At 36.4% G+C, this 24379-nt stretch overlaps 1 protein-coding gene across 3 annotated transcripts in view; it reads left to right on the forward strand.

Annotated features, from left to right (window-relative positions):
- Positions 1-13871, forward strand: part of TBC1D8B (TBC1 domain family member 8B) — a 56093-nt gene extending 42222 nt beyond the window's left edge. The window contains exons 15-21 of one of the 3 annotated variants that reach the window (XM_007093775.3): positions 2765-2833; positions 3008-3248; positions 4198-4263; positions 5895-5978; positions 7046-7102; positions 8700-8797; positions 11381-13871. In XM_007093775.3, coding sequence (XP_007093837.2) covers positions 2765-2833; positions 3008-3248; positions 4198-4263; positions 5895-5978; positions 7046-7102; positions 8700-8797; positions 11381-11776 — 1011 coding nt within the window. In that variant the 3' untranslated portion in view covers positions 11777-13871. The remainder of the gene's footprint in view (positions 1-2764; positions 2834-3007; positions 3249-4197; positions 4264-5894; positions 5979-7045; positions 7103-8699; positions 8798-11380) is intronic. The other 2 variants (XM_042974849.1, XM_042974850.1) reach the window with 2 other exon arrangements.
- The last annotated feature ends 10508 nt before the right edge of the window (positions 13872-24379 follow it).

Raw genomic sequence — 24379 nt, forward strand, 5'->3', positions numbered from 1 at the left:
TTTGTAAACTTACTTGCTTAATGGCCACATCCTCAGAGATACCAATCTGGGAAGATGAACATTTCTGAAGATTCTGGGTTTAGCTCTCAATTAAATAATTCAGTGATACTACTGTGACATAGCATAGAGCCCCTTTGTTTTGGGTTTTATATATTAATTTAAAAAATAAGTAATACATTTTCACTATTAATAACTTAAACATAACAGAAATGTAAAAACATAAAAGTTCCTTCCCTTCCCCTATGTTCATCTGTTTTGTTTCTTAAATTGCACATATGAGTGAAATCATATACCTTACTCTGACTGACTTATTTCACTTAGCATACTACCCTCTAATTCCATCCACATTGTTGCAAATAGCAAGGTTTCATTCTTTTTGATTGCTGAGTAGTATTCCATTATATATATATTACACACACACACACACACATACATACACACACACATACACACACACCACATCTTATACCATATCTTCTTTACCCATTCATCAGTCGATGGATATTTGGGCTCTTGTTGCCTTTTGTTGATAGGGTAATGGGTATTAAGGAGGGCCCTTATTGGGATGGGCACTGGGTGTTATATGTAAGCAATGAATCACTGGATTCTACTCCTGAAACCAGTACTACACTGTATGTTAACTAACTTGAATTTAAATAAGTACTTTTTTTAAAAAAAGTAGAAGTTCCTTACCCCAGGAGTAACCGATATTAAAATTGTTTGGTATATATCCTTCCAGATCTTTTTAGTATGTATCTATAGACATAAATGTGTGTGTTTTGGGGGGGAGGTTGATACAGTTTTTTAAATGAGATCATACCAGTTACTTTTTTCTGCAACTTAATTTTTTCACTGAAAAATATATCATAGTTATTGCATATCAGTACATATAGGTCTACCTCACTTTTCTTAACATACTGAATAGTATACCATAGTATGGACATGCTATATAGTTGACCCTGAACAATGCAGAGGTTAAGGGCCCCGATTCACTGTGCACTTGAAAATCCACATGTAACTTTTGACTTCCCAAAACTTAAGTACAGTTGACCCTTGAACAACATAGGTTCATACCGTGCAGGTCCACTTACACATGGATTTTTATATATATAAATACAGTATAGTACCGTAAATGTATTTTCTGTTCTTTATGGTTTTCTTAATATTTTCTTTTCTCTAGTTTACTTTGTTGTGAGAACACATTATATAATATATATAACAAAATGTGTGTTATTCCACTGTTTATGTTGTTGGTAGGGCTTCTGGTCAACAGTAGGCTATTGGTAGTTAAATTTGCGGGGAGTCAAAAGTTTTATGTCAATTTTCGAGTACACAAGGGGTCAGCGCCCCTAACCCGCATGTTATTCAAGGGTCAACTGTACTCCTGTTGACCTGGAGCCTTGTTGATTCAGACCTTTTTTTAAAAATCAGTATTGAGTGTTAATTGTGACCAAAATATTTTTCCATATGTTGAGTTTATATATTTTTCTGCTTTGTTAATGTAGTCAGTTATATTAAGGAATTCCTAATATCCTCCTGTTGGGTTTTTGAAATGAATTCTGTTTGGTCATGTTGTATTATTATTTTAATATTCTGCTTTGATAATTTTGCTAAATAGTTTAGCTATGTTCTTTACATCTATGTTAAAGTGACATTGGGTTACAGTTTTCTTTCTGTGTGTGTGCTAACTTTAGTTTTCTAATGAGAGTTGTACTCACGTCATAGAATGAATTTTGGAATAAATTATATTTTACTATGCTCTGGAATAGTTTAGATCACACAGGAATTAACAATTACCTGAAAGTTTGAGGAATTGAGCCTATGAAACTATTTGGATCTGCTGCCTTTTGGTAGATGACAGACTTTTTATTACCTTTTCAGTTCTGTCTCTTCAGAATTTGCTCTTTCTGGGTTAATTTTGGTAATTTTTGTCCTAGAGAATTATTCATTTCATCTAGACTTTCAGATATATTCATATAAAGCTTAAAGAATTCATTCAATAGATATTTAATGGTACCTCTGTGCTGAACACTTTTAATGACCTATGTTTATACCTATGTTTATATTATAATTTTACTTCTCAATGTTTATTTGTGTTTCCTTTTATCACACTTGCCAGATATTTGTCTATTTTACTTTTTTTTTAAATTAACCAGCTTTTTGTTTTATTTATTGAGCGTAGTGAGTTGTTTTTAATTTCCACTATTTTATTAATTCTATCTTTTATCTTTACTCTTTTAAATTTCTTAAATACCCAAATCGTTGTACCATTGGTGCTTGTTCTTCATGGAGTAGGATAAAATTACATATTTTCTAAGCTTATTATTTCTTGGATTATAGGTTTTTTTGGCACAGATAGGGAATGCACACCTCTCCCAGTGTCTTTGAAGTGCTTAATGACAACCCCATTTGATGACTTTGACACATTGTTTATATGTCAAGAGAGGAATATATGGAATGAGACTTAGAATACTGTTACTTATATTTATAGACATTAAATGGATGTCCTTTGGCAGTGATCTCTGGGTATGAAGGGATGAAGATCAAAGTACATATCAGAGTTGAACCAAAGTACATATCAGAGTTTAATTGAACTATAGCCTATGTACAACCTTTTTAAAGGGCAAAATTTGTACATTTGTCTTTGTTATTCTTTTAAAAAGTTAGAAGAAAATTATTCTTGCAGAGGGAGATTTTTCTAAATGGATTCAAGAATTTTAGTACTGAAGTGTTAAATTATAAATTGCTTTTAATCTTTTTAAAGTTGCGTGTTGTATCACAAGATGTGAAATTGAGTCTTCATGAATTGGATGAACTTTATGTCATCTTTAAGGTACTGTTGTTCTTCTTCAAGTGAAAAGTAGTACTTTTTAAGCAAAATTTTACCACAACCACTTTTAAATATTTTATCTTTAATTATTTTAGTAGACATGCTTAAAAGAAAATAATTTTATAAAATTACTTTTTATGATTTAATGACTCTCCTCTTTTTATTTGTTTTTAATAGAAAGAGCTGTTTTTTTCTTATTATTGGTGTTTGGGTTGTCCAGTATTGAAGTACCATGACCCCAGTCTGCCATATTTGGAACAGTATCAGATTGACTGCCAGCAGTTCAGAGTGTTATATCACTTGTTGAGTCCCTGGGCTCATTCTGCAAACAAAGACTCACTAGCCTTATGGACATTCAGATTGTTGGATGAAAACTCTGACTGCCTTATAAACTTCAAAGAATTCTCCTCTGCAATTGGTAGGATGATGTCCAATAATTTTCTTTTTTTTTAAAGTTTTATTTATTTTGGAGAGTGCACGAGCAGGGGAGGGTCAGAGAGAGGGAGACAGAGGATCTGAAGCAGGCTCTGCACTGACAGCAGCGAGCCCAAAGCCAGGGTTGAATTCATGAACTGTGAGATGGTAACCTGAGCCGAAGTCGGATGCTCAACCGACTAAGCCACCCAGGCGCCCACAATAATTTTCTTTTTTAAAGCAAAAAATAAAGGTACCCCTAGAAATACTTAGTACTGCCTTTTAGTGCCAATTTAGTCAGATTTTATCAGCCTGAGTTACATTATCTCCAACTTTAGCAATAAGTGGACCTTTTGCTAAATATAAGTATATTGGTCTCATTTTGACCCAGTCTTCTCAGAAAAGCAAGCTGTTAGATATAGTTGTTTTAAAGGTTAACACAAGGGAAGAAAATATCCATATCTTGCCCCATTCAGGCACATGGAGGCTTCAGGAGGAGTTTCCCCCTCAGTAAAAATCCAATCACACAACCTAGAAAAGTGGTAGAGAAATATCCAACAAACATGTTGTGCCTGTAGATAGTTCACCAGTTACATTGTTCCTTTGCTTTTCCAGACACCCCAGCATACTTTCTTATCAGGGATTGCCCGTTAAAGAGGAATTCTCTTCCTCAAATGAGGCATAAGGCCTCATTAAAAAGAAAAAAGATTTAGGTTGGGGGGAAGGGAAATCAGCATGAGAGCATTTTTTCCCTCTGATAAAGTGTATTTTACTTATACGCTTGAAAGAGAGAATCTGGCTGACTGGGTGGCTGTTTAATTGTTAGTTTAAGTAACAAAGTTTCTGAGTCCTAATTACTGGCTAATACCTGTATCTTAATTAATCTTTGTTGCTGGAATTGATTGAATGTTCTTTGAAAACATGATTATTTGTAGTTGAATTTTATTGAACAGATACAATGTACAATGGAAGTTTCACTGATAAGCTTAAGCTGCTTTTTAAGCTGCATATTCCTCCAGGTAAGAGTTTAACAGTCTTTAATGATATACAGGAGTTGATTTCTTTTTTTTTTTTTTTTTTTTGAGAGCGAGACAGAGTGCAAACAGGGGAGTAGCAGAGGGAGAGAATCTTAAGCAGGCTCCATGCAAAGCATGGAGCCTGACATGGGGCCTAATGTCACAACTGTGAGATCATGACCTGAGCCAAAATCAAGAGTCGGATGCTTAACTGACTGAGCCACCCAGGTGCTCCAATTGATTCCATTTTAACAAATATAATGGTAGATACTCAATTTTAATAATGTAATTTTCAATATGATCTAAGGTCATTGCTTCATTGTGGCCCATGGATCATATATCTAGTACTTTTTCTGATAGGTAGTTACAGTGAAATCTGTAGAAGAGATTCTGTGTAACAGAAGGGTCCACAAGCTTCCTTTCAGTTAGTGGTCAATTTAATGATAGTTTATGTGTAAGCACTACCTATCATTTGAATATTGGTATAATACTGACATGTGATGTTGTTATTGGGGAGTAGAATTTAACTTTAGACAAATTGCCAAACTTGTGGGATACTACAAATTATTCAGAAAAAATGAGACTAGGCAGCAAGGATGTTAAACATTTGGAAAAGGAAGCAAAATAAAAGCTGCCATTTATTGAACACTTGCTCTGTTGACGCATTTACTTTACATGTGTTCTTTTACTTAATTCTCACAATGTCCCTGAGAAGTACTATCTTTCCAAGGATAAGGAAACTAAGGCTCAGAAAGATTAAATTATTGGCCAAAGATCACATAACTAATAAATTGCATAGCTGGGATTCAAACTGAGGTCTGACTCCAAAGCTTAGGTTTCTTTCTATTCTGCCATACTCCCCTAATGTTACCATACCATTCCAGTTTATTCAGTGTTTTCCACTGACCTTAAGAGTCTGGCTTTCCCAAACCTGATCCATATTTTGGGAAAACAGTCTTAGGTTTTAAGCTAAAGGAACATTGCAAAGGTACCATTTAGTTTAGAAAGGATAATTTACACAAGCAAATAGCACGTCATAACTTGTATTAAGCTAAACCTGGGATTTCTTTTGAAAGTCTTCCCAGGATAGCCAGGAACCATTCTTTACCAGACCAAAAATCTAAAAGCCACCTCTTACCCTTTACACACTCCTATCACAATCAGAGCATTAAACACCAAAGAAAAACCACCTAATAACTTAATTATTAAGAACTTTACATTGTCAAGTCAAATTATTATTAGAGTGTCTAATATTGCCATGGAATGAATATACTTTCAGTAGAAGGATCAAAAATAGAGAAACCACTGTGTAGGTTACAGCACTCAACTTCATGTTTGCCTTATTACCGAAGATGTTTTTAAATGAGGTCACATTTTCAGAGATTTTAAAATGCCACATTTTCTTATTTCAACTTGTAATGGCTCTCAGAAAACTATTAAAAAGTAAGAGAACGAATAGAACTCAAAGTGATAACTTATTATTTGCTATAGAGTACTATTACTTCCACATTTCTTCACGTCTGTCTTATTGAGACCTTTTGTTTAACTCTCTGCCCCCATATTTACTTGACCCCATTATAGGACCCACTGCTGTCCCTTATTGTTAGTAAATTGATTGGGTTATGTGTTTTCAGCTTATACTGAAGTGAAATCTAAGGACCCTTCAAAAGGAGATGAACTTTCAAAAGAAGACTTACTTTATTTCAGTCAGCTTCATGGTAAATATCTGTTAAAAATGTATCTGTTTTCACGATTAGTCACTCATAGAGATCTTCCTGGCTTAAGTATTTTTTACCCAGCTACCATTAGTAAAATATGAGTTAATGGTACTTTATATTTCCTTGTGCAACCATAACACTTAGCACAGTGCTAAATGCATGGTAAATACCCCCAAAATATTTGACTGATTAAAGTGTGTTTTCAGTTTTCGTTTAGGGAATGTTTATGCTACTGGAGGATTAGAAAATGCATTTTGTTTCTACTTACGTAGCAGAATTGTTCTACTTAACATCGCAGAAATTTCTAAAATGTATCAGATCATTTTCATGCCTTGTTAAAATACAGTGGAGACAATAGCATCTTTGATGATTGAAGGTCATAGCTATTATTCAAACAGTGAATACTTATTATAAATCACTGTAGGTGTAGGAGACAGGGATGAATCTGTCTCCAAGACATAATTTGGAAGTGTTATGCACTTATTTTTGTGTCCTTTGCTTCTTTTTCATAAACATGAATGTGTTACAGAGGGATAAGTCCTGATTAATGTATGTTTATAGTTACTATATGTTAAGTGTTTGAACACTAAGTTTGAAGAGACCTTACAAATCATCTAGTCAAATCCCTTAGTTATATATAGATAGAGGCACTGAGGCCCAGAGAGAAGTGACTTGTGCAAGATTTCACAATGAGTTACTGCTACAATCAGGACTGTAGCTCAGTCTTCTGACTTCCAGCATGCTTTTTTCCCTAATAATAAAAGTAATACAGTTTAGTTTGAAGTAGGTCACAGGGAAGAAAATACCCCCCCAGAAGTAAATAATATTTGTTAAACTTGGTATACTTTTAGATTTTTTTTTTCGTATAGATTCTCCCCAGTGTTCTTTCAACTATAAAAGCTTTTGAATACTTTGTGTTCTGATGATAGGAGGTCATGGCAGCTAAAATTGGTTTCCTGAATTGAAGAAAATAACATGTGCCTTTTTATATAAAATACTCTTTTACTTTCAAAAGGTATTTACTTATTAAATATTTTTAAAAATTCAATTGTTTTCCTTTCCTCTAGTTTCTCAGCCTATAAATGTGAAGGAAGCAGAATCACTAAAAAAGAGCCCTGAAAAAGGTACTATGATCAGGAATATCATTTAGTTTAAGTTACCGTTTTTGTGAATAGTTAATGGCAAAGGCACAAAGTGGATTCCCTTTAAAGGCTATTGATTTGTCCTGAGAGCTTTTTTGCTGTTTTGATGTTAGTTTAACAATTTAGTCTTTGTTCTCTTGATACTTAAGTCTCAGAAGTTATAGTAAATGACCCATATTCATTTAATTTTACTATTTTGAAAATATTTAGTTTTTTTTTAATTTTTTTTAACGTTTATTTATTTTTAAGACAGAGACAGAGCATGAACAGGGGAGGGGCAGAGAGAGAGGGAGACACAGAATCTGAAACAAGCTCCAGGCTCTGAGCTGTCAGCACAGAGCCCGACGCAGGGCTCGAACTCATGGACCGTGAGATCATGACCTGAGCTGAAGTCAGACGCTTAACTGACAGAGCCACCCAGGCGCCCCGAAAATATTTAATTTTAATTACAAGAGTAATAGATAATTCTTCTAAAAGAAATTTAAACAGAAGTCTTTATATTCCCACTGAACTCTACCCTGAAGTAAATGTGAAAACATTTTGTTCTGTATCCTTTCCAGACTTGTTTCTATGTATACACAAAGACATATAGACCTCTCTCTTTTATTAAAAAAAGAAACATTCCATAAATACTGTTCTACAATTTGCTTTTTCTATTTTGTGATGTATCATGGACATCTTTTCATGTTAGTACATTTGGATCTGTCTTATTCTTTTTTAATGGGTATAGAGTATTCCATTGTTTGATTTGATCATGCCATAATTCAATAACTAGCCCAATATTGATGGACATTTAGGTTGTTTCCAATTATATGTATTGCAAACTGTGTTGCAACAGACATTTTATACTTACATTATAGGATACTTTTATACATATTTCTTTAGGATAGGATAAATTCATAGAAGTATGAGAATACTATGTCTAATATGCACATTTAACATTTTGATCAAGGCTGTCAAATGCATTCAAAAAAATCCATCATTCTTTTTATGGTTTTGAGTAACATTTAGTTAAAAAATAATGAATTGCCAAAGATCTATTTAAATTATGACACCTTCCCTAAGGTTCTGTATATCTACCTAGTTTTCCAATGAATCTTAAGTTATTAATAGTCACATTAATTATTGTGATTAAACTCTTCAAAGGAATGAATGGATAAGTAGTGTTTTGAATTTTTTAAAGAAAAGCCACCATAGAACACTTCAGAATCTGCATATTAAGAACATCATATAGAAGCTATTTTAAACTTAATAGTATGCATCAGAACATCTACATGAAATTTACATTGTCAAGCCAAGGTATACTGTTTAATCTAAAATGCATCTTTCTTCGTCTCTCTTCACATCTTCCCTAGTCCCCAGCCTTCCCAAAGTAAAAGTTTTAGTTTAATAGAAATGGAATACATATTCTGAAAGCCAGTGGATGAAATAAAAGGTAAATTCAGATAATTTCCTGGGTTATTAAAAGGTGAAATCTTATATCTCAATGAAATATCTTCCAATCATAGTTATTCCTTCTGAGATTTGGGGAAATACAGTGGGCTGTTCATTATGAAATGCTTTTATTCCACTCTTTCAGGCAAAGGAAAAGTTGATATTCAGGCATACCTAAGTCAATGGCAAGATGAGCTTTCTAAAAAAGAAGAAAGCATTAAGGATTTACCAAGAATGAATCAGGTATAGTATTTTCAAAGAAAAAAAATGCTAGGTTCTTGTTTGTTTTTTTATGAATGTGGGTGTATCCAACTTTAAAAATTGCTAACATGCTATTACAAAAATAGTTAAATAATTTGTGTATCATCTCTAAGTTTCAGATGAGCACAGAAGAGTAGGAGCAAAGTTTTAAATGATTTTATACTTTATTTTTTTTAATGTTTATGTTTTTATTTTGAGAGAGAGAGAAGACACATGCAAGTGGGAGAGGGGCAGAGAGAGAATCCCAAGTAGGCTCTGTGCTGACAGCTGACAGCGCAGAGCCTTACATGGGGCTCACCTCACAAACTGAGATCATGACCTGAGCCTAAATCAGGAGTCAGATGCTTAACTGACTGAGCCACCCAGGCGCCCCAAAATGATTTTCTACGTTAAGCATTTAAATGTATTTAGTTTCAGGATAGTTCCTTTGCTATGACAACATTTGTGACTATAGAAAAGATGTATGTATAAACGTATATTTCAGTGTTTCCTATTTCCAGCTTTATTAGAAGTGTTCATTTATTCAGTAAACATTTTTGTAGTGCCTACTAGATGACACACCCAATGCTAGGTACTAGGGATAAGAAGTTAATAAAATAGGTTACACACTGGTGTCTTATCATCTTATATTTGAACCTGCTCAAACAATACTACTACTACTTGACACAGTTCTAAATCCATGTCTATCTTAAATACTGGTCATTCAGTTTATGTTCTTATGTTTTTTAAATTACAATCTGTTGGTTTATATACTGAAGATCCCCAGAATTTTACCAAAATAAGAACTGTCAAATAACAGTATTCCTCATGGACTAGGTAATTTGGTAGCTGAATAAGTATTTTTTTTTAATGAATCAGTATGGTATTTATTCTAAAATTTTTATAAATAGTACTACAAACTAAGGAAGAAAAATAAAACTTAAAAGTTTGGTACTGTTTATTTTTATTAAGTATATCCTTTGTATTTGCTTTTTTATTTACAGATAGACTTTTCTAGTAGGATGGAACTCTTGTGTTAGAATCAGTTTTTCTTTTTAATTCTCAAATATCTATTAGCAACGTCTATGGATTATCTAGGGGCAACTAGCAAACAAACCAGTTTATTTCTCTACTTGGGTCCCACCTCAGCATTTAAAGAGAAACATGTCTGGGGCACCTGGGTGGCTCAGTCAGTTAAGCACCTGACTTCGGCTCAGGTCATGATCTCACGGTTCATGGGTTCAAGCCCCATGTCGGACTTTGGGCTGACAGCTCAGAGCCTGGAGCCTGCTTTGAATTCTCCCTTTCTCTCTGTCCCTCCCCAACTTGCAGTCTGTCTCTTTTCTCTCTTTTCTCTCTCTCTCTCTCTCAAAAAATAAACATTAAAAAAGAATAATAATAATACATAAAGAGAAACATGTCTAAATGGGCTCTGTAGCACTACCTTGTACTACTAGATAGTTTCCAAAACATTTTTCCATAATTTGTTGTCCTACTTGAGCTGCCCACTCTAGCCCTTTGGAGAGATCAAGGAAAACTCATCCTTAAGCCTTTCGTTAAGATTGGTTAATGAGGGGTGCCTGGGTGGCTCAGTCAGACATCCCACTCTTGATTTCGGCGGCTCATGTCATGATCTCAGGGTTGTGAGATTGAGCCCTGTGTATAGCTTTGTGCACAATGAGCATGAAGCCTGCTTGGGATTCTTTCTCTTCCTCTGTCCCTCCCCCACTTGTGCTCATGCTGTTGCGTGCACTCTCTCTCTCCCTCAAAATAAATAAATAAACTTAAAAAAAAGATTGGTTGGGGCACCTGGGTGGCTCAGTCGGTTAAACATTCCACTCTTGGTTTCAGCTCAAGTCATGGTCTCACAGTTCAGGGGTTCAAACCCTTCCTTGAGCTCTGTGATGACAACATGGAGCCTGCTTGGGATTCTCCCTCTCTGCCCTCTCTGCTCACTGTCTAACTCAAAAATAAATAAATAACATTAAATTTTTTTTTTTATGTTTTAATTTTATTTTTGAGAGAGACAGAGCACGAGCAGGGAAGGGGCAGAGAGAGAGAGGGAGACACAGAATTTGAAGCAGGCTCCAGGCTCCAAGCTGTCAGCACAGAGCCCAATGTGGGGCTCAAACTCACTGATGGTGAGATCATGACCTGAGCCAAAGTCGGACACCCAACCGACTGAGCCACCCAGGCTCCCCAAAATAAATAAAATTTTTTAAAAAGATTGGTCAATGAATGAACGATTCGCATGTGGGGAAATAGGGGAATTTGCCTATTTAAGAACCACCTAACATTGAGGGAATGCTGGTAGGTAAGTTGCCCAGGAATTATATATATAATATACATATACAACATACTGCTACTAGGCAACAAATGAGTAAACTTAAATGGAATTTTCTTGCATGGTTCATACCCATCTTTCTAGAACCAACATTTTTTTGGAGATTAATCATTAGTTTTTGTAACTTCTGTGGTGAAGGTTAGATAGTACAAATTCCAAAAAAGAGACTGTTTACTTCTAAGTTCTCTTTCTTTTTGCTAAATGTAATATCAAATGTGATATTTCTAACTTGTGTCTTTCAGTCACAATTCATTCAGTTTTCAAAGACTCTGTATAACTTATTTCATGGGGACCCTGAAGAAGAGTCGTTATATCAAGCCATTGCTGTTGTAACTAGCCTTTTGCTCAGGATGGAAGAAGTTGGAAGGAAACTACATAGCCCTACAGCATCAGCCAAAGAATTCTCTGGTACAGTCTGTGCTTCTGGAGGACCCAGTGAGGGGAAAACAGAGAGCCACTTGAAGAAAGATCCCTCCTCTCTGAGGGAAGAACCTCAGTGGTCATTTGCATTTGAACAGATTCTTGCGTCTCTGTTGAATGAACCAGCTTTGGTGAGGTTTTTTGAGAAACCCATAGATGTAAAAGTGAAACTTGAAAATGCAAAAACCTCTCAGTTAAGTTTCAGAACCAAGATGTAAATCTCTTTTAACAGGAATTGCCTGTCATAGACAAGTTTACTAAGATTTCCGTAGCTTTCAGCTTAATTCTTGGGAATAGGGATCAGGGATTTATCTTGTTACCAATGTGTTTTAAGGTTTAAAAAAAAGATATGTGGAAGCACAATGATTCATTTCTTTGTGGTAATCTCTAATTTTTGATATTCTCCATTACAAACGAACTTTTTATAGTTCATATGATATGTAGTATCAGGGGAATATGCTAATGTTACCACCAGAGGGCACTACCATATCACTTTTAGTAAGAAAATTACTAGTTTGTGCTGCTGTTTACATATGGATTAGTGATGATTTTGAAAATGTAATGTTATGTTTGAGTGTTAGTGATGCTGCCATGTCATCTGATAAACCCTACTTTCCAGATTGCCTCAGTTCCTATTATGATGCTTTAGAAATCCAGGCTCTTAGATCTATAGCCTTAATTATCTAAGTGATTACCATATGAGGACCTCATTTTCAAGTTATCAAACTGAAATAATATTAACTTTTTGAAGTTAATCTCATTCATTTTTCTAATAATAAATGTGTTTTTTTAGTAATTTCTACATTCTTCCTACCTGAGCAGTTCAGCAGCTGCTGACTGATAAAAACAAGTCAAGAACAAGTCCAAAATTCTGGGCACATATAAGGAGAAACAATATTGGATTTAATTTTAAGCCAGATAAAGCCAGTCTCTTCAGAAGGGTTAAGAAACAATTCAGTTAAGTATATAGGTGTCTCATTAGACTGAGCAATTACTTGAAACACTGCTGTTTGTGGCATTTGCCTCAGAGTAGCTGTGACTGCTTTGGTTCTAGCTGTAAATTTTGAATTTTCACCAGTCATGTTTTAAGCTACATAAGATAGACTGAATTACTGTTTTAGTCTGGCAAGTTCATAAAGTACTTATGTTTAATGATAGTTAAGGTAATTGGCTGGTGTCTGTTTAAAAAGTTTTGACCATCTATCTGATATAGATGTGTAATTTCAGTATTTTATGCTGCTTATATTTCAGTCATTACAGTGAAAGTCCATTTAGAGATAATGGGCTTTGTTAGCATTTTAAAGAAAAAAAGACAAGCAAACCATACCTGTTCAATCTTCTGTGCTGTTTTTGACAAGAGCAATTTATTAATCGACTTAGGAAATTATGGGGAGAAGTTATCCAGTGGAGCTTCTTTCTTCACAAAAGGCTTTGGTTTTAAGCCCTTTGACTTTTCAGATGTGAAACAATAAAAGAGCAGAAATTCTTTAGAGTAACCCAAGACATTCTCCCTTTCTGGAAAGGAATTGGTATAAGTCAGCCTTTGACAAGAGTCCACTGTGAACAAGGCCTAACACAAAGGGTTTCATCACCACAAAATATGTTATTTTCAAAGAGATTCAAGAATTTTAAGTTGACCCTTTGAAAATTTCATAAATTGGGCTTGGCCAAACACTTACTAGTGTTATCTTTAAAATGATTTGGTTAACCTTTTCTAGAACATTATCATCTAAAGACAGAATTGGTAAATAAGCATCTATGCCTTTTCTCAGAAATGATTTGCTGAAATGTGTTCAGATTTTAGACTTTGGTTAATAGTTTATACATAAACTGTCTTACCTCTGCTATTTTGCAATGATTGTTAAATTATACTACATAGACTCTAGAAAGACATAAGGCTCTATGCTTATATACAAAGGCACTGTTGCACATACTTTGTTGAATATTTTGTCAGTTATATTTACAAAAAAAGATACTTTCTAAGAGCATATGTTATTAATATTTGATACGATTTTAAAAAGTCAGAATATTAAAGATTACTAGGTATTGTATTTTAGCCTATATTAATTAAAATCGAATACTTAGATTTTTGAATTGTAAAATGATTATAAATGCAAGTTAAAAAGGCAAACATTTATTTTCTGAGTCTGCAGGAGAAATAAGATGAATACATAGTTTTATAGCTGCTACCTTGTTAAGAAAATGAGTTCTTAATATTAAAAATCTTATGTAGTTGTGTTAAACTGAACCGCTGCATTATACCTTATGCATTAAATTAAATGTTATGAGGTGGCTTTACTTTATAAAAATAAATATTACAAATTATTACAGTAAACATGAAAAATTGTTTGCTTAAAGATATTACTGTTATTTATTATGTATTTTTGTTTATACTTAGTTATCACTTGAGGACTTCTATCCTTTATTAGTTAAGGTTAGGTTGCAGAGAACAGAATTCACTCTAATTAGTTTAGTTAAGGCAGGAAAAGATTTATTACCAGACATTAAGTGGCTTACAGAATTATCAAGAGGACTGATCTAAATTGAGCTTTCAAGAACAACTTCCAAAACTATACCACAGAACCAGGCCACCAAGGGAGTTGCTAATTCTTCTACAATTAGGAAACTATTTCCTGCAACCATGATGAAAAGCCAACATTACAGCTGCTACTTACAGATCCATGCCCCACCTGCTATGATTTACACAGCAACAGAGATGCCGACCATCCCACTTCTCACCACCCACAAACTAGTGACTAAATTACAATAGAGCAAGAAAACATCTTCACAACCATGTTTACCAGCAGAAATGGCAGAAGCAAGCATAGCCTTTACCTCCCCTCAGCTATTCAAGTCTCACGAGTATGCATGTGATTGGCCTATAATGTATCCAGAATCCTAGTGGCAAGGGAATCTGGAAAATACCCTTTTAGCTTTTTCGCCTCTGCAATACAAGAAGACACATTGAGAGGCTAGAATGGACATTGAGCACCGTATTTGTTTTCTATTGCTGTGTAACAAATTACCACAACACACATTTATTCTCACCATTGTAGTGGGTTAGATCTCTGGGCTCAGCTTAGCTACGTGCTGGGTTTAGGCTCTCACAAGGCTACAACCAAGGAGTCAGCCAAGCTGGTTCTCATGTAGAAGCTCAACTGGGGAAGAATTGACTTCTGTGCTCACTTAGGCTTTTGGCAAAATTTATTTCCTTATGATTATAGGTCTGGAAGCCCCAGCTTCTTGCTGGTAGTCAGCTAGAGGCTGTCCTCAGCAACTAGAGGCTTCACTCAGTACCTAGCAGCTGCCTCAACTTCTTCAGGCTGCCCAAAGTTCCTTGCCTTGTGGGCTTCCCCAAAATGGCCACTTAATCAGTCTAGTAAAGAGTGTCTCTATAATGAGAGTATCTTCTATAATGTAATCTCACAGTGGTGATAATCTCATCCCTTTTGCCATATTCTGTTGGTTAAAGAGAAGTCACAGGTCCTACCCACTCTCAAGGGGAGAAGATTACACAGTGGCATGTATACCAGGAAGCAGGGATCATAGGGAGTGCACCATAGAGTCTGTCCACTACAAGCACCTGTGTTATCTACCTCTTTTACCATGCATCGTACCCTTCTTCACATACTCATACATAACAGCTAATAGCATCAATGGCAGGCTACTGCCTGTCATAACATAAATCCTCAAACAAAAATACATTAATTCTGTCTCCTAAGGGAAGTTTCGAGTTTCTATTGGTCATTTGGATCCATAGATGAGTGATATCCACTTGTCCTAATTCAATCCCGATCACATCTTGATATCCTGTAACATGTGAACTAAAAAGTTAATTACCACTTAACTTACCTTATATAAAACAGTAGAGGAAAAGTAGGGAAATAAACTGATTGTTATATATAATTGTGTACCTTAAAGGAAAAGGGAGAAACTAAGGATAGCTAATGTAGTCCTCATTTCTGCAACTAGTCATGAGGCCATAGTTGTGTGGTTTTTTTTTTAATTATCATACAATAAATTAACTTATTTTTGCTGTACACACCTATGAATTTTAACACAGGTATATATTCCTGTAACCATCACCACAATTAGAATACAGAACAGTTCCATTGTCCCCCAAAACTCCCTCATGCTGTTTATAGTCACATCCACGCTCCACCCAACAACCACTTGTTTTCTGCCCACCATGTAAAAAAGACCAGATGTTTACTTTCCCAGAATCCCTACCTCATGTAGCCACGTGACCAAGGATTGATTAATGAGGTGCATCTGCCTGGAGTTTCTTTATCTCAGAGCAGGATGGAAAGTGGAGAATACATTCTGGTGGCAGTAGCGGCATCTTCACATTAACACTCTGGTTCTGAGGTGGGACTTAAAGTGCTTTTGGATGCCCAGACTTTAGTCTCCCTTTTGGGTGGGGGGAGCTTCATAGTGGATCCATGAGCTTAACAGTTCAATAAGTCTTTTTTTTTTTTCTGCTTTTACCAACCATAATCCATTTCTTTGGCTATTTAAAGTAAGATTGATACATGTGACACTGGGAGCTCTGTAGCACTGGATCCCTCAAAGCAACACAAGCAAATTATCCCCATAGCTACATTCCTCAGCTTAAAATCCTCTCACAGTATACTGCAGATGATTTATCTAGCTTTTTTAAAAATTCTGTTTGGGGGGCACCCAGGTGGCTCAGTCAGTTTAAGTGGCTGACTCTTGGTTTTGGCTCAGGTTATGATCTTGGGGTTTTGTGAGTTCAAGCCCCACATTGGGCTCTGCGCTGATAGCACAACCTGCTTAGGATTCTCTGTCTCCAGTTCTCTCTGCCCCTCCCCCACTCATGCTATCTCTGTCTCTCTCAGGATAAATAAACTATAAAAAGATTTTTTTAATCCTGTTTGGGATTAATGATTAAATTTTGATAATCAACTATCATTCTCCAAGATCCATATACCCTCTGCACAAGGCAAACAGGCAAGTTAAATGAGGATGTCCTACAAATCCCTTTCCAACATTCATCTCTGATTTCCCCAGGGATACAGTATTGACAGATAAAGCAAACCCTACTTGGCCCTTCCTACCATAAATAGCCCTTACTACACTGGTCAGGGAGCAAATGTGGTAGATCTGTCAGTTGCTGAGTATGGCTATTGTAAATATACATTCATTAAGAAATAATCGTGGGATTGTTTGCAGATCCACTGGACCCATTGTGGATGGATTCAGTATAAAATTCCGTCTCTTGACTCCGTAAGCCCTGACTCTGACTAGTGGATGACATTATATTCTCAGTGGCCCTGGATAAGTGTGAATTCAGCATCAGTGTCCAATCTTTGAAAAGTATGGGTATTTCCAGTTGCCCAGTCATGGTTACCCTGATAAATGGCCACAGGCCCCTCTGGCTAGAAAGAAAAAGGAAGGCCAGAAAGAACATTTACTACATGCTTATGGTATTTCAGTGTCCTTCCTCAAGTGTACCTCGCTTACCCTTCAAGGGTCTGGGTATGTGAACTGACTCAGGCTTGCAAACTGAGTGAAGGCCGTGAATCTCCATCACAATGACTTAAAGTAGATCTCTGTTCTCCAGACATATATTTTGGCTATACAGATCAAGTAAAAGTTAGTAGGCTGCTCATTTATTTCCAAAAGGAAACTGAAGAACAATTAGCCACTACCAAACTTCTCTGCAGGTCAAAACATTCAGATTACATCTCTAGCCATATTTCTATCACGTTAGCCATGCTCACCCCATCTCTTGTCATTAAGTGTTGCTGCTTGGTCTTTGCCATTCTAGAATCCCATTATTCTCATTGAAATTAGCAAAGTCCTTTCACTGGTCGTGTCTCCCACCTTTATCCCTGGCTTGCTGAAGACTACCGCTGTAGCATGTGTCAAAAACAACAAGGCTCCTCTCATCAATATATTTTTCACTGCCTTGGGGGAAGAGAACATCCCCTGGGTCCTGTTGGGGGACATGGTTAGGAGTAGGTTAGTGGGTCATATATCATAAATGTACTCCAGTGTTTCTATTTTCTTAAGTTTTTGGAGTATTTCCTCTATATTATACCAAGGACCAAGGCATATCAACTTCATTTAATATAGGCTAATTTTCAGCCTTGGCTTCAGTTAACAGAGCAAAAAAAGAGCCACTTCCAACTGGGCAAGCTAGTACTTGAATCCAGAATCTATGGTAAGTATTCAGGTGTTGATCTATTTGGCCCAATGTAAAATTACATCCCTTCTTCCAAGGTATAGTTTCCTCAAAATACATTCCTACACATATTCTGCAGATTTCTGCCATAATGAATTAGCAAAAGTTTGCAATTATTTCCTCCCTGTTCAGACTTGTATTTGTACCCTTGGAGCCTTCTGTGACTTAACTCTAGTTATAGGTCTTGAAGCAATGAGAGATGGTAGGGGTGGTACCTGATGAAAATTGACATCCCCTTGCAAGAAGCTTCGGGATGTTCAAACAAGGCAGAACCAGCCTCATCAAATAGCATACTTCCACTGGCAAGTAAGGCTCATTGGTGAAGTACTTAGAGTCATCTGAACTCACTCAAATATCCTCATTTCTATTCTAGGGGTCTCCCTGTGATCAAATAAATACCCTTAACTTTCATAAAAGTGACCTGACAAGACTGTGAGTTCAGCATATGTTGTAATCTAACAACCCAAAGGATCAGACTTTAATTTTCAGCTATGTCAGTTCTATGTCAACAAACAGGAGATTGACATAGAGAACAGAAACTCATAGTCCTCTGTTCTTTGAGCTTAGAATTTAAATCCTGAGATTGCCATTTCATTTCTTAAACCTCTAGAAATCCCACTCCACAGTTTTTGGGTTTATCATTAATGCCAAAATAATCTGTAGTAGCAGCTACCTGGTCCATCAAGACACTTCATTGTAGATGCCCATTTGTGATAATTTGATTGGTTCACCATTATGCTCCATAGACTACCAACATCCCATCTAATACTAACAGTATCATCACTGCTTTCAAATGCAATCAGGCTATCTAATAACTCTTGAGTTTCCCACTTTCTTGAAATGCTATTGCCTTTAAGCACTCCTGGTACTACATTCTTTATTGGTCAGGATTCAGTTTCAGAGAACAGAAGCCCCTCTGGCTAGTTTAAGGAGAAAGCAATTTATTACAGGGTATAAAATGGCTTAGAGAATCATTTAGGAGAGCTGTAGAAACAGATGCTAAGCTAAGCCTTCAAGAATGACTCTCAAAGCCACATCACAAAGCCAAGCCAGCAAAGAGTTGCTGTCTCTCCATAAGGTCAGGAAACCTATGGCTCCAGAACCATGTCACTATTGTCACAGTCAGGAAGCCATTATTATTGCTATTAGTTCCAGAAACATACCACATGCAATACAAGCAGCACCAGCAAAATGGGTGACCCATCATTGCCTCTTGACTCTCATGTAGTTAATAACTAGACTGGGGACCTCTGTTAACCCTAATGAAGAATAAACAACTCAACCACTGTGCTTCTCAGTACAGGCAGCAGAAATAAAGCAAAAGCCATATTCTGCCTTCTAAATCTCATGCCCATGCATGTGGTTAGCTGAACCTAAATCATATTCAGAACTTCAGCTGCAAGGAAGTCTGGGAAGTGTGTTTCCATGTGTACTTTCCATCATCTGCATTTACAGGATGACACTCTAGGATGCGGGTGGAGTGGAACTGAAAACCAAGCTACCGTATCTACCCTAGCCCCCAGAAAAAATTTAGTATATTTGTCTTGAATGCCAATTCCAGGATCACAGGAAGCTTAGAGTTCTTTCTGTGACTTTGTTTTCTTACATTTCTCTAAATCGTTTTCTGCTTCTAAATGCACACAGGCTTTCTGAGGCCTCTAATCAGAACCTAGCCCCAAACGCCACCCCCCTCACCATCTTCTAAAGGAAATTAAATCACACTTAAGCATATGATGATTTATGTATTTTTTCCTCAAGATTTGTGAAGTAATAGGGGAGAAAGGCCATATCAAGGAGCACATAGCCATCTGCCCTTTCACTGGTCTGCAGTCTTTTTCCTCACTTTCGCTTCAAGCTGATTTCTCAAGTTCATAACCTTCCACAAGTCCTCACTCTCCACATATGACTCTCTCTGCCATATGGAGCATTTTGAGAACCATAGTACACTCCCTCTGGGCTATTTCTCATGGATGGTGAAGCCCACCAGTCTTATGTACATTTTCTTTAGGCTTCCCTGATATTCCAATGAATAAAGTAGTTTTTCATTTCATTATTTATTTATTTTATTAATGGTTATTGCTCTAATTTTTTTTTTAGTTTTTGAGAAAGAGACAGCAAGAGAGAGGGAGAGGGAGAGAGAATCTTAAGCCAGCTCCACGCCTGGCGCAGAGTGAGATCATGACCCGAGAAGAAATCAAGAGTCAGATGCTTTAGCCAACTGAGGCACTCAGATGTTCTTCTAATTTGTTAATCTTGTGTTTTATGAAGAGTAACTTATTTTCTCATGTTTTCAAAATGAGTAAGAAAAGGAGAAAGAGCCAAGGACCGAGTCACGTTATACAACACATGAGAAATATTTTGTTCTTCGCCACCTCAGGGAATTGGCTTTTTTGTGTCCTGTTATTTCAGTAATTTATTGAGTTGTTACCTATTCTCTGGTGACTGATTAATGGTATCCTAAGCATCTCCTTTTAACTAGTGACACTTGCTCACTTCCTTGCTTACCACTCCCGGAGGAAATCTCCACACATGATTAAAATTGAAAATTGGGGTTAGCTGTGGTTCTCTTCTTCCTGTTTAGACTACTAATTTTTAGATGCCTGGGGTAATTTTCCTGTCCTAAACCAAGACCTGAATCAACAATATGAAAGTGGATGAATTCTAAATACTGGCTTTTGTCTGGTTACCAATTTGTAAAGAACAAAGAAAAGCAGAAGAAAACAGCAGGACTGAAATTGGCATCCACAAAGTTTCTATCCCTTTTCTCCTTAATTTCTCCACAATTTCCTTTGGCATATATTTCAGTGAGAACTAGTTCCTCCTGCCCAGAAGTTATGTACCACCCATTTCTGCTCTCAGTGTAAGATCCTGTTCTGACTTAAGTAGACAAAAACATAATATTAGCCAATGCTTTCTTTTTCATCAAATTTATTAGATCTTTACATGATAAAATAAAAAAAAATCTTGAAAAGACAAAGCTATATTGATGGGGAATAGATCAGTGGCTGCTGGGGGTTAGTGGCATGGAGGGTGTGATTATAAAGGGAATTTGGGGGGATGGATGAAACTATTCTGTAATCTGATTGTAGTAGTGGGTACATGAATCTATACATGCATTAAAACTCATAGAACTGAACACCAAGTGAAAAAGTCCATTTTACAGTATAATTTAAGATAAAATTCTTCAAAAGAAAAAAACATTTTTTGCACTGCATGGGGTGTATCTAAAAAGGTACATAAGATGCACATTTTGGTGATTTCCTTTGAGAAAAGGCAACTGGATAGATGGAAAACAGGTTGGAGAAATATCCTTATTCCTGTGTTTACCTTGTTGTGTTTTGGATTTTTTAAATATTTTTAAATGTTTATTTATTTTTGAGAGAGACAGAGACAGAGCGTGATCAGGGGAGGAACAGAGAGAGAGGGAGACACAGAATCCGAAGCAGGCTCCAGGCTCAGAGCTGTCAGCACAGAGCCCGATGCAGGGCTCAAACTCACGGACCGTGAGATCATGACCTGAGCCAAAGTCGATGCTTGACTGAGCCACCCAGGCGCTCCTGTTTTGGATTTTTAAAAATAATTTATTTTATTAAATTATAACAAGTATACATTTAGATGAATTATCACCAAGTTGCCTGGGTGGCTCAGTTGGTTAAGTGTCCACCTTCCGTTCACGGTTCGTGGGTTCCAGCCCTGCTTCGGGCTCTGTGCTGACAGCTCAGAGCCTGGAGCCTGCTTTGGATTCTGTGTTTCCCTCTCCCTCTGCCCCTGTCCTGCTCGTACTCTGTCTCTGTCTCTCTCAAAAATAAATAATAAACATTTTTTTTCAATTTTTTAACGTTTATTTTTGAAACAGAGAGAGACAGAGCATGAATGGGGGAGGGTCAGAGAGAGAGGGAGACACAGAATCTGAAACAGGCTCCAGGCTCTGAGCCATCAGCACAGAGCCTGACGCGGGGCTTGAACTCACGAACCGCGAGATCATGACCTGAGCCGAAGTCGGACGCTTAACCGACTAAGCCACCCAGGCGCCCCTAAACATTTTTTAAAAAAATAGATGAATTATCACCAAGTGAACATACCCATGCCACCAACCCTCCGGGCACAATATGGAATATTGCCAGTACCCCAGGATCCACCCTCCTGCCCCCTACCATCCATTATTTCCTTCTCTTCTCCCCAGAGAAAACCACAATCCTGACTTCTAAGACCACACGTTAGTTTTGCCTATAAAATTTATATAAATGCAATCATACAATATGTATTCTTTTGTGTTCAGCTTCTTTCACTCAACATTATGTTTGTGGGATTCATTCACATAGTATATCAGCAGTTCATTTCCTTTTATTATGATGTGATATTTCACTGTATGGATATATTGTAATTTTTTAATCCATTCTACCATTAATGGATGTTAGGGTTGTTTCCAGTTTTGGAATATTATAAATAATGTAGTTTCAAGCATTTTTATATTTCTCTTTCGGTGCCCATATTTATGTATTTCTTTTGGGTATATCTTTACATGTCTAGGAGTGGAATCTACTGGGTTGACAGGGTACATACATGTTCAGTTTTGATAGATGCCAAATGGGTTTCAGGTGGCTGTACCAATTAACACTCCAATCAATCATAAATAAGAGTCTGGTAGCTGTGTATCCTCGTCAATGCTGGAATGGTCTGCCCTTTTTCATCTTAGCCATTCTGGTGAGTGTATAATGTTATCTCATTGTGGTTTAAATTTGCATATCCCTGATTATTTCTTAAAATAAACTCTATTGAGGTATAATTCACATACAAATTAATGCCCTCGTTTAAAGTGCATATTTTGATGAGTTTGACAAATTTATACAATCATACCACACTCAAAGTATAGAACATTTTAACCACCCTACAAGTCCCCTTGTTCCCCAACTGGGACAACATCCCCTACCCCCATACCCAGGCAACCCTTGATCTGCTTTCTGTCATTTATTAAATTGATCTTTACTAGAGTTTCATAGAAATTGAGGCACATAGTAAGTTCTCTTTTATGTCTGCCATTTCTTGCTCAGCATAACGTTTTTAAGATTCATCTATGCTGTTGCCTACATCGGAAGTTTATTCTTTTTAGTATTCCATTAGCATGAATATTCTGAAGTTTGTATGTCCATTCACCTGTTCATTGTCATTTTTTGTTGTATCCAGTTTTTGGCTCTTATGAATAATGTAGCTAGGAACATCTGGGTACAAGTCTTTTTTTGCTGTTTTGTTTTTTAAGTTTATTTATTTTTGAGAGCACGTGCATGCCAGGGAGGGTCAGAGAGAGGGGGAGAGAAAGAATTCCAAGCAGTTTCCTCACTATTAGAGCACAGCTGACATGGGGCTCAATCCCATGAAAAGTGGGATCATGATCTGAACCAAAATCAACAGGCGCTTAACCGACTGAGCCACCCAGGCACCCCAGGTATAAGTCTTTTTGGAAACATTTTCATTTCTCTAGGATAAATACCCAGGAATGGGATTGACAGGATAACCTCATAAGGAACTTCCAAACTGTTTTCCAGATTAACTATCATTTTGCATTCTCACCAGCAATATATGAGAGCTCTGATTGCTCCACATTCTTGCCAACATTTGGCGTTCTTAAATTTTGTCTTTTTAATTTTGGCCATTCTGGAAGGTGTGTAGTAGTATTACATATTGTAGTTTTAATTTGCATTTCACTGATGACTAATGAAGTTCAGCCTCATTTAATGCACTTACGGGGGCCATTCTTGCATCTTTTGTGAAGTCTGTTAGAATCTTTCATTGATTTAAAACATTTTTAAAATCAGCTTTATTGAAGTGCAAGTCACATACAGTAAAATTTAATGATTTTCAACAGTGTGAGGAGGTTTGAAGAAACTTTACACTCGTTATAATCACCGCTGCAATCAAGATAAAGAACATTTCCATTAGCCCAAAAAGTTCCCCCAGACCCCTTTGAAGCAACCCTTTCCCTCCACCCCCGGCCCTTTGCACCAACCCTGATCTGCTTTCTATCACTATGGTTTTAGTTTTGCTTTTTCTAGAGTTTCATACAAATGGAATCATACAGTATGTAGCCTTCTTTTATTTTATAGGATTTTATCCTTAGTTTTGATATACTTTTTAAAAACAGCTTTATTGAGATACAATTTACATACTGGGAAATTCATCCATTTTAAATGCACAATCTGATGAGTTTTAGTAAATTTACAGAGTTTTACAACCATCATCACAATCCAGTTTTAGAACATTTTCATCATCCAAAAAAGAGAGTTCTTAATCTTCATTCCCACTGCCAGCCCCAGTAACAACTAATCTACTGTCTATCAACTTGTCCTTTCTGGCCATTTCATATAAATAGAATCATGTGACACTTGGTTCCTTTTCATTATTGCGCAGTATTCCACTGTATGGATATATGACAATATGTATATCTATTCAACTGAAGTGCATTCAGATCATTTCCACCTTTTGGCTATTATCAGTAATGTTGCCATGAACATTCGTGCTACAAATTTTGCATGGTCATACATTTTCATTTCTCTTGAGTATGTACCTAGAAGTAGAATTGTTGGGTCATATGGTAACGCTATGTGTAACATTTTGA

The sequence above is a fragment of the Panthera tigris genome, chromosome X (assembly GCF_018350195.1).
Source record: "Panthera tigris isolate Pti1 chromosome X, P.tigris_Pti1_mat1.1, whole genome shotgun sequence".
NCBI lineage: Eukaryota > Metazoa > Chordata > Mammalia > Carnivora > Felidae > Panthera > Panthera tigris.